Here is a 16816-nt window from a genome sequence, read left to right as displayed (position 1 = left end):
TATCATACTGTTAATAATTACAACTTTTCCTAAGGTAAATGCCAATGAATGTAGATGTCGATGTGTGCAAATAATGATAGAGTGAAATTAAAACAACATACTTATATCAACTCCTATTTTTTTTAATCCCTTCTACCCTGGAACTTCCGCTATGCAATTATAAAAGAAACTTAAGCTTTTATAGCCAGTGATGGAAATTATTAGCCATTAGGGCTTTGGAACTAATGCTGCCAAATGGAGAGATGAGTGGGTGGTGCTCTGTGGTCTCGTGGTTTCTCTGTAATTCCTGAACATAAAGATAAAGGAGCATTCTTAGCTCTGGCCATAGCTGAACCATCTGCACTCTTGTGTCTTAACATTTCTGATCCAACTCAAAGGTAATTTCAGCTGACATTTATGAACCATAGCCACATTCAGGTATCTATGAGGGTAAGTTCTGTCTAAGCTTGGGGGGAATTCCCTGGTGGTCCAGTGGTTGAGACTTTGCCTTCCAATGCAGGGAGTACGGGTTCAATCCCTGATCAGGGAACTAAGATCCCACACACTTCTTGGCCAAGAAACCAAAACATAAAACAGTACAATATCATAACAAATTCAATAAAACCAAATTTTAAATTCAAAATGCTTTAAAAATGGTTCACATCAAAAAAAAAAACTTGAAAAAAATGTCAGCTTTGAGATTGAAATCTGCAGTTTGGAAATTTGGAAACATGTCCCACAGGACATTTGTCATGCTGGGACCCCCTCCTTCTATCACAAAGGGGTGTCAGGATCCAAGGAGAGATGACCCTCTGACTTGAGGGTCTGGAACCACAAAACACTAAATAAGCACACGCTGTGGGTTCCATTTCCCTAAATGTCCATAATAAATGTGGAAGGCTCATCTGCACTTTCCCATAGTATATTTGGGCTAACGTATGAGAGCACGTCACACGCAGCCTCACGAATGAGAGCACGTCACATGCAGCCTCACGAAAACACCACACGTACGTGCTTGTGCACGCTCAGTCGTGTCTGACTCTTTGTCACACTATGGCCTGTAGTTCACCAGGCTCCTCTGTCCATGGGATTCTCCAGGCAAGAATACTGGAGGGGGCTGCCATTTCGTACTCCAGGGGATATTCCCAACACAGGGATAGAACCCGAGTTCTTGCATCTCCGGCACTGGCAGGCAGATTCTTTACCATTGCTCCACCTGGGATCCCGAACATGGTACAAAATCAAATGTTCTGTACAGTGCCGAGAACACAGCAGACAATCAATGTGTAACAACCACCCCATTGGACATCAAGTTGCAAAAGAACCCAGTTTTTAAAACTTACCTTTTATTTCTGACTGCTGCTTTGGGTACCTCTTTTGATAAACGTGGCATTTATCTGCTAAATCTGGCGAGCTAGGTGTGACTAACACTGACTAAATCAGAAGAGATCAGTAGGTCTCTACAGTAATTTTGCAAGTTTAGAGATAACATTTGATGACTACATACCAGCAACCTCTGTAACTGCTGTAAACAGTGGGGAAAAAAATGTCAGTGGTTTAGAAAATAACTTTTTGAATTAATCCTAATCTTTCTTGAACTCCTATCAATGTTAGTCATCATTTTTGATTCTTTTAGTCAGGGATTTATACAGAATCCTCCCAAACTAGATGAAGTACCTTAATTTTCTAAGCCTGCAGCCAAAACCAAATAGCACTTTTATGAAACTGTCAAGTAAACCAAGGCTCCCATCCTCCACACCTTCCACAGTAAACCATCAAACAAGAATTCTGGATATTCTTTGGATCTAATCTTTCATTTGGTTTTAAATCCTCTAAAATTTGGATTTTAAAGCACAGCTCCCCTTACAATATCATCATTAAAGATTTCTCTTTCTTGGCTAATGTGCTGGGTAATACTGAGGCTCTGTCTTAAGCTGAGATAGTAGGTTTTAGAGGGGGTTGCCTTTCAGCCATGGGCTGAATTGTGATGTACAATCTCTGAACTGTACAATATTGAGATGGATTTTGCCATACATCAATATGAACTGGCCACAGGCATACATGTGTCCCCTCTATCCTGAACCCCTCCCCACTCCTCCCTCCCCAGATTTTTATTTCTCAACTGAGCTTTCTCTCTGGGGCAAAACACTTGACCTGACAGAAAAGACATAAATATTAAATTAACTTTAGAAAAGTCAAGAATACTGGAAGGGCCAACTCTTTGTCAATACCTTTCCCATGGTGGTCCTTATTACCCTGCTAACTCCTGACTTTGTCTTCCCAATAACCAATTGTTTTTATAAACATTTCTTTCGAAAACACTCGAGCAAAGACCTCATTGACAGCGCCCAGATTATGCAAGTGTTTGAATAAGAAAGACGGCACCTGTGTCCTAGAGTGTATCACTACATAATGCCAGTAACCTGTAAATTCAGTTGAGCACTTTATAACAAAAAGAGTAATAGACTAAAGGGTGACTGCTCTCTGTGGTTTTCTTCTAAGCTGTGGGAGTGTCATTACTCATCAGGGATCTTGTGGATGATGACTTTTGGGGGCCGTCAACCACCTTAGTTCCAATCTCAATCTTCAGTATTTAAAGGAGGGGAACTTTTATTTTCATCATGGCATGAATCCATTCTGATTATAGATTTGGCCCTGGTCCCTGTAGGAGCTTACAATGCATTTTCCCCAATTCCAGATTCAAATATTAAATTAAAACAGATGTGCAAAACTAAAGGAAATTCCACCACCAAAAACATACCCAACCCCTCCACAAAACTGCCAGCTCTGAGGAAAACCAATGTCCATGATTCTGGGCCCTTCTCCTAAACCTGAAAAAGAATAGAGTCAGGACTTCCCCAGCGGTCCAGTGGTTAAGACTCCACGTTCCCAGTGCAGGCGCCATGGGTTCAATCCCTGGTTAGGGAACTAACATCCTGCATGCAGCACAATGTGGGGAAAGAGAAAAAAAAGAACAGATTCACATTGCTCCTTAACTTGTGCTTGTTTCAATGTCCGAGAGGCCAATGAGAAGGAGCGGAGGTCTAGAAGTTCCTGGGGTGCTCTCCACGCCCCCGCTTGGGCCACTCCTCGTCCACCCACCTGCGCAGCACCTTCTCCACATCGGCGCGGTGGTACAGCCGGCAGAGCTCCATCAGCTGGCCCACCGTCCTCTGACTGTTCCGGAGCAAGAACTCCAGGGTGGGGCTCTGCGGTCGCTGCTCCAGGAAGCACAGCTCGTCGTAGGGCATGCCCCACTTGCTTGCAAAATTCCTCCAGTTTTTGACTGTTGGGTGACAGGGATCCAGCTTTATCCTGATCACATCTAGTAAGTCCTGGTCATTGAGCAAGTCGCTGATGGTGGGGACTCCGAGCGAACAGGAGGGACAGGAACAGGTCTCCGTGCAGGATGCGTCTTTGCTCACATCTGCAGGGTAAACCACAGGGTGCATATGTCAGCAAGAGGCCCCAGACACGTGCTTATCTCTTCGGTCCTTTATTCTCCTACTGAATTGCTCATAGCATCAGGGTAAGCACAGCACCTATTTCAGGATACTCACTTCTACATATTCACCAATAATGCCTTGTTCTTTGCAGTCAAGAAGAGCTGCTCTGCTGGCAGCCGTGGCAAGACTTTATAAAGCCAGTGTTCCTTTCTGAGACTCGCTGTCCCCCAGGCTGCGCGTTTGTGAGCCTGTCAGCCAGATGAGGGCTCCAAAGAGCAGAGGTCTCTCCATGGGCAGATAGCCAGTGGAGGGGGGGTGGACTCAGCCATCCCAGGAGAAACCAGCCCATTCTCACCTGCTCCTCAACCCGCTCGCCCCTTCCATATTACAAGTCAGCCTTGTCAGCTTTTTAAAGTCAAGCACAGCATGTCAGAGTGTAAAGTATTACACAATTCTTCAAAAGGTCTTTATTTTAAAAAAAAAAAATACACGCACAATCCCAAACTGGAATATCCACTCCAAACACATATTTGAAAATAAGTGATAACTGATAATGCCAGACTTTTCAGATTTATGGCCACCTTATCATGGCTTTGCCTTTATTTATGTTTTGTTTTGTTTTGTTTTTAACACAGAGGGCTGCCTTTGAAGTGGAGCCAATACCCTGAGGTGTGTGCAGTGGGCTGGGTGAGTGGTTGGCTTTGAGCTCAGCCTCCCCAAGAAGGGGGCTTCCTTGGTGGCTCAGATGATAAAGAATCTGCCTGCAATCCTGGAGACCCAGGTTCAATCCCTGGGTTGGGAAGATCCTCTGGAGAAGGGAATGGCTACCCACTCCAGTATTCTTGGCTGGAGAATTCCATGGACAGAGGAGCCTGGCAGGTTGCAGTCTATGGGGTCGCAAAGGGTCGGACATGACTGAGCAACTAACACTTTTGCTTTCACCAAGAAGAGCAGCCTCAGCACAGAGGAAGGGCCACCTTCCCATCCATCATCTCTGGCCTCCCTGCAGTATCTGCCAGCATGTTAGCAGAGGATGAAGCTAGTAGCTAAGCAATAAATAGGTTAGAGGGAAGAGGTTAGTAGGCAAGAGACAACTCAGAGTACAGGTGTAAGCGGGTGAAGCAACCCAAGTGAATTAAAACTCTGCAACTGCACTAAATCTCCTAGCCCCTCTCACTGGGGATATTTAACCACCAAAGGTCACACTAAAGATCACTGGCTTGGAAAATTCTGGGACGTTATGATGCCTTTTTCTACACTGAACTGTGTGGCCTGCCCAACTTAGGAAAGTAAAAAATTTGGAGGAAAAAAAAAAAAAGGAGTCACTCGGGTTATTATAAAATTGAGAACTAGAAAATTTGAGGCAAATACAAAGTAAAAGATAACAAAAGCCATGAAAATTATGCTCATACTCTGACCTACTAATATAACTTCTGAGAATCCAGCCAAAGGAGATCATTTAAAATATGTATGTACTTGAGCATTTTTAATTTTACTCTTATTATACATTAAAAAAAAACGTAAAATCAAAGGGGACTAATGAAATAAATTAGTGTACTATTTGAAGGAATATTATTTAAGAAATTATGAAGACTATATAGCAACCTAGAAAATGTGTGTGCTGGCATGTTAAGTGAAAAATGCAAGAAGTAAGGAATTTATGTACTCTGATTAAAACTATGGGAAAAGTCTCTGTTAATATTACCATGGAAGGAAATGTACAAAAATAATCATAGCTTCTGTGGTTAATGTAGGATTATGTTTTTATTTTCCAAACTTTCTCAGTGTGCATGTCGGGGTGTGCTCAGGTGTGAGCTGTGTGCTCAGTCGTGTCCGACTCTTTGTGACCCCATGGACGGTAGCCCACCAGGCTCCTCTGTCCATGGGATTCTCCAGGTAAGAATACTGGCGTGTGTTACCATGCCCTCCTCCAGGGGATCTTCCTGATCCAGGGATGGAACTTGTGTCTCTTGCATTGGCAGGCAGAGTGTTTACCACTGCACCACCTGGGATTATGCTTCTATTTTCCAAACTTTCTCTAGTGGTGTTTATATTTCTACGATAATGAAAACCATGTATTACATTAACAAACATATTGTTCAGCACTGAGCCGACGTATCAATGCAGCATCCCTCCTCTTTGCCAAGCTTCACTTACCCCTTTGAGGCCACCTCTTCCCACCTTCCCCATGATTTGTTTCATCAAATACCTCCTTTCTTTCCCCTCACCTCCAGACACCCATCTCTACTGATTCTCTTTCCTTTATCCACAGATAGGTATATAGCTCCTCTATCATAAAAAATAAGAACCTCAAACTGCCACTCTCTGGTTTATAGTTCATTGAAGGCCTTTCTCTTACTCTTCATTTCCTTACTGTTTTAAAAATATTTGTTATTATTTTTGGGCTACACTACATGGGATGTGGGATCTTAGTTCCCCAACCAGGATGGAACCCATATAACCTGCAGTAAAAGCTCAGAGTCTTAACCACTGGACTGCTGGGCAAGTCCCAATTTACTATTAAACTTCTAAAAGGAGAAATCAAAACCTGTTGCCTACAATGCCTCACCATGTTATTAACCTTCACCTTCTTTGGCTTTGAGCAGCCTCTGACCAGCCCCATTCTTGCCAGCCCTGTAGAGACCAGACCCAGGTCCCCATGCCCCACCTGCAGACCAGAGTACAGTTCTGATGGGATAGATAAATCCAGAGAAGCAGATACCCACCTGGCTTGGAAGATCACCTGGACCCCCTGCTGCTGCTAATGCCCCCATCACATCACTCCCCTTGGGCCTGCCTGCCTCTAGAACTGAGCCCAAGACTCTTGTGCCCCTTTGAACACTGTCTATTGCACTGAAGACTCTTTTCCCAGAACTCAAGCCCCTTATCCCCAGGCACATCCTACCTTGTCCTGGCCACATCCTTTTTCTTGTCTGCCTGAGACACTGCGATCCCAGCCTGTCTCATGCCAAGTCCCTGGGAGTTACAAGGAGGTGCTCTAGTCCTGTTCTTAGCCCAAAGCTTTCCTCTTCTGCACTGCGTCCCTTTGGTCTTCTCCGCTCCCAACAGCCTCTACAAAGATCTCCCATTAGAATGGAAGACCCTTTCTTTTTGTATCTGCAGGATCTAATACAGCCCTTGACACACAGCAAACACTTAACTAATGTGGATTGAGTGAATAAATGAATGGCCAACCCTGCCAGCTCACCTGGGCCCCAGAACTGACTACGAGAAAGCGTCTCTTGATGTTCAGATGACATCTCCAACTTAAAGGGCCCAATACAGTACTTATATATTTCTTATATACTGTGCACCCAAAGCACCTCAAGTTCCCTAATGGCACCTGCAATTCTTCAGCATCCTTACAGACTTTTTTTCTCTATCCAACCAGTTACCAGGGTCCCAATCTCCCCTGGAAGCTCTCCATACCTCTCTTCCCATCTTATTTCCCATGACTTCCTCGAATATAATCTGGGCTCCAGAGAAGGGGGACTACTCACTTCCTGAATAGACAACCTGTATTTTCTTTGTTTCAAAGTTTAATAAAATGAAAAGGAAAAAATATAAGCTCAGTGTAGAACATTTAAAAATTATATTCAGTTATGAATTTTGTGTAAACTTGAACATCTAGGGTTTCCCCATAGTTGCATGACTATGAGTAACAATTTGATGCAGATACTTACATCTAAATTTTTGGCCACCTCTTTAATTATCTCTCCAGTAATGGGACTATTAGGCTGAAAAGTATGACCATTTTAAGGCTATCAGTGCATATATCCTAAATTGCTTTCCAGAAATAAATGTTGTACCAATTTACACTCCAAACAGAGAATAGTGATGGTGTATATCTCAGCTGACCTTTGTTAGCACCAAGTAACACTTTTAAAAAGATCTTTGTCAATTGCATAGGTGGAAAATAAAGATTTCCTCCATGACTTTTCTGATGTTTTCTCTCTGATCAGTTCTCTCTCTTCTTTCTCTCTCCCTCTCACTGAATTCCTCTTATTGAAATTCCCCTCAGCTACTGAACTTATCTATCCTATGAAACCCATCTCAGAAACACCCCTTCATGAAATCCCCCGCCTCTGCCTGCAATGCCGTCTCACCCACAGTCTCATCATTGTGTTTGCATCTCCTGACTTTGCCTTGCAGTGAGATATTCCATATGATCTTTGTTGTTGCACCTTCAGGGCCCTGAGAAAAGATCCATATCCTTCTTCAATGTGTACACATCTTAGAGTTCTAAAATGTCGAATTACATTTCTGTGTAATATAGTGAGAGTTATTCTTCCGCTCCATTAATAATGGTGTGGTGTATCTGGAAGTAAGACTTTAGCTCCATGATGGGACAGAAATTTATTTATAAAGAGCTTTCTAACATTGAAGGTGGCTTTTTCAGTACAAGGGGGAAACTGCGCAATTTTCTTTGCCCTTATTTAAAAGTAGAGTCAAAATCCAGGGAACTCAAATTGGGGCTCTGTAAAAACCTAGAGAGGTGGGAGGGAGGTGGGAAGTGGGACAGAGGTTCAAGAGAGAGGGGACATATGTACACCTATGGCTGATTCATGTTGATGTGGGGCAGAAACCAACATTAATACTGTAAAGCAATTATCCTTCAATTAAAAATAAATAAATTTAAAAAATAAAGGTGGGTATATGGAAAAAAGTAGAGTCAAAATAATAATCTGTCACGTAGAAAAACAAGCAGTTTACCAAAGGGTATGTATAATTCAGTTTTTGTAAAAACAAAATAATACAGTCATTTTTATCCCCATAAAGCATATATTATACACACATTCATGGGCATAGGAAAAATCTAGAAGTATGCATAAAAACATTAACAATGAATGGTCCTAATTTTCTATAGTTACAATGTTTATTTGGATACCTAAAATATATTTTTTAAATGTCACAAAAAAATAAACGATTTATATCTCTAAGTCCAGAATGAAATGTATTGCTTTCTGAAGGTCTGCCCTGTATTAACTCCATAAGACTCAGGGTTTTAGCAATGTTTTCTCCTTTAGCGTCAAGAAAAATGAAAATCGTTAAGGTTTCTGTGAAGCTCCTCTAAGCCTTCTAGTATATGAGAAGCTTCTAGTTCTTTGAACACCACCACCACCCATTTATCAGTTTGTTTTAAAACACATGATGTGTCAAAAGTCTATTGTTTCCTTTTTTATTTTCAGTGACACACACGCTAAGCCATTTTCCCAACTGGAATCTACACAAACTGCCAACAGTCGTGAATTTAAAGTCGCCTTTTGAATCATAAACTATAATTAGTTCTCTGAGGACTTAAGCAGACAAACTTTTTTTTCCCCTATGAAATATATTTTGTCCTGCCCTCCTGTAAACACCTATCATGTATTCGTGTGCATGCAAGGAAAGGATGGCTGATGCTTTGGGGTAAGAAAAATCATGAGAAGAGAAACATTTAGAACCGAAGACGTTTTCCTAAGAAATGGGGAGGGGGGGGAATGGGATGATTATTGGATGCTACTCAGTGGCAAGCTCAGGGTATCTGTATAGGAGAAACTCAAAAACTGTTTACTAAATGAATGAATGAGAATTGTTCTTTCTCCTCTGAAGACAAGGTAGGTTTCTTATTACTGTGTGATGCATTTTAGGATGTGAAGAGATAATTACTAGCAAAGGAAAGAGAAATTTACTGGTGTCTGTTGGCTATTAACAGAAAAAATACAAAAGACAGATTGATTCTAGATTTGGGGGAAGGAAAAGACAGTGTTACTGAGGAAGAGAAGTCAGTTATGTACAAACATTCACTTAGATTCTCTAAAAAGTAGGGTCTTTGTTTGTCATATTTTGAGACTTGCGTATTTTCCACTGATGAAAAACAAGAACGGATTGCACCATTAAATCATAATAACTTCTTAGAGGCCAAAACCCTGGAAGGACTTGCCTTCTGTAAGTTTAGTCTGAGTCCTGGCTTGAACTAAGGAAGAATTTCTCAGTGGTTTTTATCATCACAGTAACTGTCATTTATCAAACGCTTAATATATAACCGGCCCTGCACTGTGCCCTTTGATATCAGGAGTCCCAAATTCTGGGATCTAATGCCTGGTGATCTGAGGTGGAGCTGATGGAATAATAATAGAAATAAAGCGCACAATAAATGTAACGCACTTGAATCATCCTGATACCATCCCCCACTCCCACCCCCGGAGGGTGGAAAAACTCTTTCACAAAACCAGTCCCTGGTGCCAAAAAGGTTGGGGACAGCTGCTTCACATGCATAATCCTGAATCAGCTGCATCAGATGCGGCTCCTCAAACCCTGGTGCCCCAGCTTTCCAGGGCTTGACTGCTAAATGGCATTTAACATCCCTGGACTTCAGATTCCTCATCTATCAAGTGGAGATGATAATATATAATAATTCCTATATCTCATGAATTAAATGAGGTGAATGATGTGAAAGCATTTTTGTCAAGTCTTATGTAAATGTTATTTAAGGGTGTTAGGTTTTACAACTTTTTTTAAGTAGAATGGGGGGGCGGGGAGAGTGTGTCATTGTGTTATCTGGCCTCTGCTGACACCTCCCAGCTCATTGCCTTTTCAAGTGCCCTTCACTGCCCACCATTGTCCCGAAAACATATACTCAACCCTGCCTCAGGACCTTTGCACCAGCTGGGTCTTCCCTCTGAAGTCCTCCTTTCTCAGATCTCCACATGGCTGGCTCCTTTGCATTGTTTAGATCTTGGTGCACCTTCGTAGCTAACACAGCATCCTTTCCTTGCAGGCAAACCCCACTGTACACTCATTTATTTTCCTCAAGGCACCTACCACCACATGTAACTACTTGTGTTTATTGTCTGTCACTCCCAACTAGTATATAAGGTCCAAGAGGAAAGGGACTTAGATGTCTAATGTCTCCACTTAATTCCAGGCACACAGTAGGCACTCAATAATGTCTGCTGAGTAAATCTATTTAATGAAGAACATGACACAGAGAAATAATCAAATCAGAAACTTCTGGGCAGCATATGAAGAGTTATCTAGAAAGTTTCAGACAAACTGAAAGGTTTCTTGTGCTGAGTATATACAAGGCAGAAGAAGGATGACTGGTTGCTATGGAGAAGGAGTACACCATGTACCACAGAGAGAGCCACATGAGCTTTAGAGGCATGCTGACCAAGTATCGATACAAGCTGACATTGTGCCAGTATGCAGCTTGGACAGGTTACTCAGCTTGCTACGGCCATGTCCTCCCTCTCTGAACAATTGAGAGGACTGAATTTCATAAAGGTGTAGAGAGGATTAAGTGAGACCATCCCTTAAAGCCTTATCCTAGTGCATGGTAGTTGGAGAAGGCAGTGGCACCCCACTCCAGTACTCTTGCCTGGAAAATCCCATGGACGGAGGAGCCTGGTAGGCTGCAGTCCACGGGGTGGCGAAGAGTCGGACACGACTGAGCGACTTCACTTTCACTTTTCACTTTCATGCATTGGAGAAGGAAATGGCAACCCACTCCAGTGTTCTTGTCTGGAGAATCCCAGGGATGGGGGAGCCTGGTGGGCTGCCGTCTATGGGGTCGCACAGAGTCGGACACGACTGAAGCGACTTGGCAGCAGCAGCCGTGCATGGTAAGTATGCAACAAAGCATTAGTAGCTGTGGGTAAGGAGCCGTAACAGCAGTAGTTCTCAGGACTTTCCTGGTGGTTCAGTGGTTAAGATTCTGAGTTTTCAATGCAGGGGGTACGGGTTTGATCTCTGGTTGAAGAACTAAGATCCCATGCATGACAGGCATGAATGAATAAATAAAGCAGTAGTTCTCAAACCTTGGCTAAAAATGGAACTCTCTGCCCCCTCCCCACCCCACTCTCCCCTGGGGAGATTACAAAATCCTGATGTCTGGTTCCACCACCAAGATCCTTATTTAATTGGTCTGGGGTACAGGCCAGACACGGGAAGTTTTCTAAGCTCTCTTGGAAATTCTCATGTGCAGCAGGGTTGAAAACCATTGCCTTAAACCATATCTACTGAGGAAGTTCTCAATCAGATGGGCCAGCAAAAGTAGGTTTTGGAATGCCAGCTACTTCTCTTTGAAGAATACAGTGTGTACTTGGTGATTGGGAGTTTGTGGATAATATTTCCACACACTCACAAGCAGAAGAATGGATTTTCCTAGGTTTTTTTTTCCTCTTCTTCCCCTATTCTTCATCTCACACACCTTTTACATCATACCTTAAAGAAGAGTTCAGAAATCAAGCATGCTCAGTGACAAGGTATGTCCATGTCATTTCAAACAAAGTAAGAAAGAGTTCACGTCCAAAGATGCAGTGCCTAACGCTCAAGCTGGCGGCTGGCAGATCATGAAATGCTGGTCAATTAACAGTTAATTGTGAATTGGAACAAGATGCAGAGCTCACAGGGTCGTGATTGGCTGAGCCTGGAAAATGGCTCCAGTCAGGGTGCTGGCAGGGGATCACAGATTGACTTAATGTGTCTCCCTGCAGGGGAGGTGCCGTTTTATCTTGTACACCCTGGCTTTTCGGGAGCTATTACCACACGAGTGTTTCCCTCCACAGCGCTCAGTGCCACTGAGGGCTCTCAAATCATTTACAATAATGTTCCCCGTGATAACCAGGTCTTCAGTTGGCAAGAACAATTAAATAGTAAACATTTTATATTGGCAGCTTTGCAAATAGCAAAACATGTTCTATTCTAAAATAACTAAAATAACTCCTCAGTTGGGATTTCTTTGGAAGGAATGATGCTAAAGCTGAAACTCCAGTACTTTGGCCACCTCATGCGAAGAGTTGACTCATTGGAAAAAATAACTCCTAGGTGTCTGTAAATTATGAGATTTGGAAAATACCAGCAAGTGTCAAAGTAGTGTCAAATACTTCCACAGTTGTGTTTGTTAATGGTGTAAATTCAGGCTTTTTCCTGCGTGTGGTTTCTAACATGGCTGGAAATAAATATATTTAAAATGCCAGTTACGGCTTTGAGAGATCAGTGGGGTGCGTGCATACCACATGACTCATCAGAGGTAGTTATTTGCTCTGAGCTCAAAAATGGTGAAGAATTATTTTTATCTACTAAGAAACTGACCCCAGGGCTTTCGGTGGGTGTTTGATCTCTTAACCAAAGGGGAAAACAATATGATTTCATTTTCCCTCTCTGAAACACCCTTTTAAGAAGACATCAAGTTGGCAGCAGCACTAGGAAATCTAACTGACAAATTGGATGGATCTTGGCAAGTAAATCACACTGGGCCACTCTGTCATCTCACAAAACTGAGGCATAGAAGGTATGTTTAAAAACAAAAAAAAAACACACATATAAGAAAGGACCCAGGTTAAAATTTAGCAGAGAATTTTATGTGAGCTTGCATTCTGAATTACGTGACACAACGTATTTACTAAGTGTCACTGTATAGACCTCAGTTGAAAAAAAAGAAAATCTTTTTGCACATTCATTTCTACAGGGAAATTAGGTTTGGAAGAGGCAAGTGCTGAATTATGCAAGGTGGTCAGAAAGTCAAGTCTTGCAAAGCTGGCAACTGTGAAGAGGTAGGGAGGGAGTCATGGTCCAAGTGATAAATAGCGCCACCAGAGAGGAGAACAAGAGGTTATTATTTGTTTTTTTAGTTTTTAAAATTATTTATTTGTTTTAATTTCTGTAGTTTACAGAATTGACATATCTTTTTTGTATCATCTTCCCCTTGCAGCATGTGGGATCTTAGTTCTCCAACCAGGAATCGAACCTGTGCCCCTTGCATTAGGAGCGCAGAGTCTTAACCACTAGATTGCTAGGTAAGTCCCTAGAAAAGGTTTCTAACTTTCCAATTTGTGAGGAGTTTTTTGTTTGTCTGGTTTTTATAACTGAGTCATACTCTTTTAATGCCCAAATGTTTTCATTTTGAAAAACTGCATGAAAACACTGTAAAATTTTATGACTCCTGGGGTCTGGTTTCTGCATTCAATGGTTCCACGAGGGGGCTTTATTTTTCTGGTAGTAGCTGATTCTGAATTGTATTCTTATTCTTCCCTTGATTACACACTGTCAGCTGTCATTTCTCACTCTGGTTGAATCCCTCCTTTTATCTTAGAGCCCTCCATCCTCCGCACATTGCTTACTTTTACCAGATATAAACTGGATGGCAGATAACTAAGGTTTTCAGATTTTAAGAATTAAATAAAAGCCAGGCTCTGAGTTAAGTAAGGCTACACCAAGGGCCTGATTAGGGGAAAGTAGCAAGCATCTGCAAAAAGTGTTTCAGTGGCTCAAAGACTGACTCTGGGGGAAGGGGGTGGACTTTGGCTTTGTTCCAGCCTGCGACTCTGAGCTGGAAGTCTGACCTTCACCCCCCGGGTATGACACTCAAGCATCTGACATGTGTGCTACACAGGCGATGGGTCTGACCAGTAGGGAGACAGCATGGTGTGGTGCTGGTGCTGGCGGTGGGGTGGTGGTCAGGCCAGGCCTGGGGCTTGAATCCCACTCAGGACCTATGCAATGGAGCACCAGTCACATGACCAGCGCCAGTCATGTGACCCAATGGTACTTCTGTTGTATCCACCTGGTGAATAACTGAACCCACAGAGTTGTCATTAACACTTTTTTCTAAGGGCATCTCTAAAAAGAGCAGACTCATTGGAAAAGACCTTGATGCTGGAAAAGATTGAGGGCAAGAGTAGAAGCGGCAAGTAGTAGAGGATGAGACGGTTGGATGGCATTACCGACTCAATGGACAAGAGTTTGAGCAAACTCCGGGAGATGGTTAAGGACAGGGAAACCTGGCTGCTGAAGTCCATGGGGTCGCAAAGAGTCAGACATGAATTAGCGACTGAACAACAACAAAAGTACTTGAAGGAGATCTGGTTCGTGGCAAATGCTAAATTTGTGCAAGTACAACAGTAAGTAAACCTTACTTAGGTGGCTGCTCTCATTCAAAGGGGAAATATGGCAGGACTTACCTGGTGGTCCAGTGGCTAAGACTCCCAACGCTGGGGTCCTGGGTTCGATCAAGGAACTAGATCCCATATGCCACAACAAAGAGTTTGTGTGCCACAACTAAGTATCCCCATGCACTGCAACTAAGACCCGTTGGGGCCAAATAAATAGATATTTAGGAAAAAAAAAAAAGAGGAAATAATGGGGATTTGCTTTTGCCCCTTCTTCCAAGAGCAAAGCCCTGAAGTCACTGTTTCTCATTTGCTTGTTTATTGAAATAAAACACACACACACACACACACACACACACCCCCAACCAAACATCTGAACATTCCTCTGGGCAAAGCATCATGCTGGATGGCAAAGATGCTGACTTCGGCAGCACGGGTTCTGCTCTAGGTAATGCTACCTGCTATCACCGTGAAAAGTTTGTTCTCTCTGAAAATCTTTCATTTCATTGACACAGGTAAAGACATCTAGAGACAAACTGTAATTTGAGTAATCTAGTAATGACCTGACCTCATAAGAGTCTTGGAAGGGTTTACAGATATTACTAACCAACTTACTTGATTCATTCTCATTTTAGCTGATGTTTCACATTGGTAGGCAGGATGTTAGTCTTTAAAAAGTTTAACTGTAGATTTTTTTTTTAATTAGAAAAGAAATATGTGCTTGTCACAGAAAATCTAAAAACTCAGATGAGTATAGGAAAAAAATTTTCACATTCTCACCACTCAGGCTTATCACAGTTCACCTTTTAGGTTATTTTACTACTCATTATATGTATGTGCCTACACCAGATCATTGGTTATATATAGGTTTGAATATACAGATTAAAGTTTTGCAGGCAGGTTTTTCTGATACCCAATCATGCTAGAAATTTTTTAAATACAGGGGAGTGAAAAAAAAATTAAAACTGCCTCTGCTTGTATGAAAAGATACTTTCCGTTCCTCCACCTCACTCAGCAAGGTGCTTCTAATGTGAGCCTGTGTCCACTGGAGCATTTGTGGAAGAGGATAATTCTTAGCCGTGGTCTTAGCCTCCAGCAGGGGAGGACTGTGGTCCAAGGAAGACGAGTTCCATGGGTTCCTGGTTGGGACCCCAGATGTTGGGCCTGTCCCATGAAAGCTGGTGGGTAGGTGCCACCGGATGTTCTCCTGGCCCAGTTTCTCCCTGATTTCTCTAATCACAGTAGGACAGTGGCTGAGCAGGATAGTGGCTGAACTGGAACCAGCATCCCAACTTTGGTCTTTCAGAACTGTACCTTTGCCACTTGGCCTCCTCAGAGAGCCTGGCACACAGTGGGTCTTTAAGAAATGAAAATCAGTTGAATGAAAAAACAAACAAAAAAAAAACACCTGGAATCTCACCACCCAGAGATAAAACTGCTCCTAACATCATGTATCAAGAGTTGATTATGCATCGCAAGTTCTGATTTTCAGCATGGTTACCTGGGCACAGCTTGGGATTGATAATAGAATATCCTAAGACTTTTATGAGTACCCCTATCCTTCTTTAAAAAAGAAATGAACAAACCCCTGATGATTTGGGTCATTCAATATGTGTTTTAAAAGATATTTTAAAATGTTGGTGAGGTTTTTTTTTTTCCCTAATTATTATTTTCATAGCTTATTTTAGTGCTCGCTCCGTATTTTCACCATGATTAATTAATGAGAAATCTAAATATTGTAATTTTTTTTTGTTTTTGTTTTTTCATTTTTTTGGCCATGCCACATGGCACATGGGGATCTAAATTCTCTGACCAGGGATCAAACCAGCAACCCTGCACTAAAGTGTGAAGTGCCAACCCCTGGACTACCAAGGAAGACCCTTAATACTGCCAGAGTTTCTGTCTTACAATGAAGAAACAAAAAAAGGTGGTGGGGGACGAGGCAGTGGAGACAAATGAAATGTTTCTTGTATATTAATGCATATATGTGGAATCTAGAAAAATGGTATAGATGATCTTATTTGCAGAAATAGAGACACAGACATAGAGAACACATGTATGGACATCAAGGAGGGGAAGGGGAGAGGTGGGAGGAATTGGGAGATTGGGGTTGATTTATATACATTATTGATACCACATATAAAATAGATAACTAATGAGAACCTATTGTATGCTCAGGGAACTCTACTCAGTGCTCTGGGGTGACCTACATATACATATGTATATGTATATGTGTATATACATGTATATGTATATGTGTATATACATGTATATGTATATGTGTATATACATGTATATGTATAACTGATTCACTTTGTTGTGCAGTAGAAACTAATGCAACATTGTAAAGCAACTATACTCCAATAAAAATTAATTTTAAAATGTTTTTTGGTGAAACACATTAGAAGCAGAAAACGGTGGGGACCAGCACATAGCCTGGCTCCCTAAGGTGCGGAGACGGAAGGGAGGCAGTGGGTGTCTGAGCGGCCCTTCTTACCATGACTGGGTTTGCCTGCATCC

At 42.1% G+C, this 16816-nt stretch overlaps 1 protein-coding gene across 1 annotated transcript in view; it reads right to left on the bottom strand.

Annotated features, from left to right (window-relative positions):
- Window positions 1-2059: 2059 nt before the first annotated feature.
- Window positions 2060-16816, bottom strand: part of EDARADD (EDAR associated via death domain) — a 65698-nt gene continuing 50941 nt past the window's right edge. Inside the window, exon 8 of the mRNA XM_055584490.1 lies at window positions 2060-3406. Within this exon, the coding sequence (XP_055440465.1) occupies window positions 3024-3406 (383 nt within the window). The 3' untranslated portion in view covers window positions 2060-3023. The remainder of the gene's footprint in view (window positions 3407-16816) is intronic.

This window comes from Bubalus kerabau, chromosome 1 (genome assembly GCF_029407905.1).
Source record: "Bubalus kerabau isolate K-KA32 ecotype Philippines breed swamp buffalo chromosome 1, PCC_UOA_SB_1v2, whole genome shotgun sequence".
NCBI lineage: Eukaryota > Metazoa > Chordata > Mammalia > Artiodactyla > Bovidae > Bubalus > Bubalus kerabau.
Note: the sequence above shows the minus strand (reverse complement) of the source record. Positions and strands in the feature narration are given on the sequence as shown.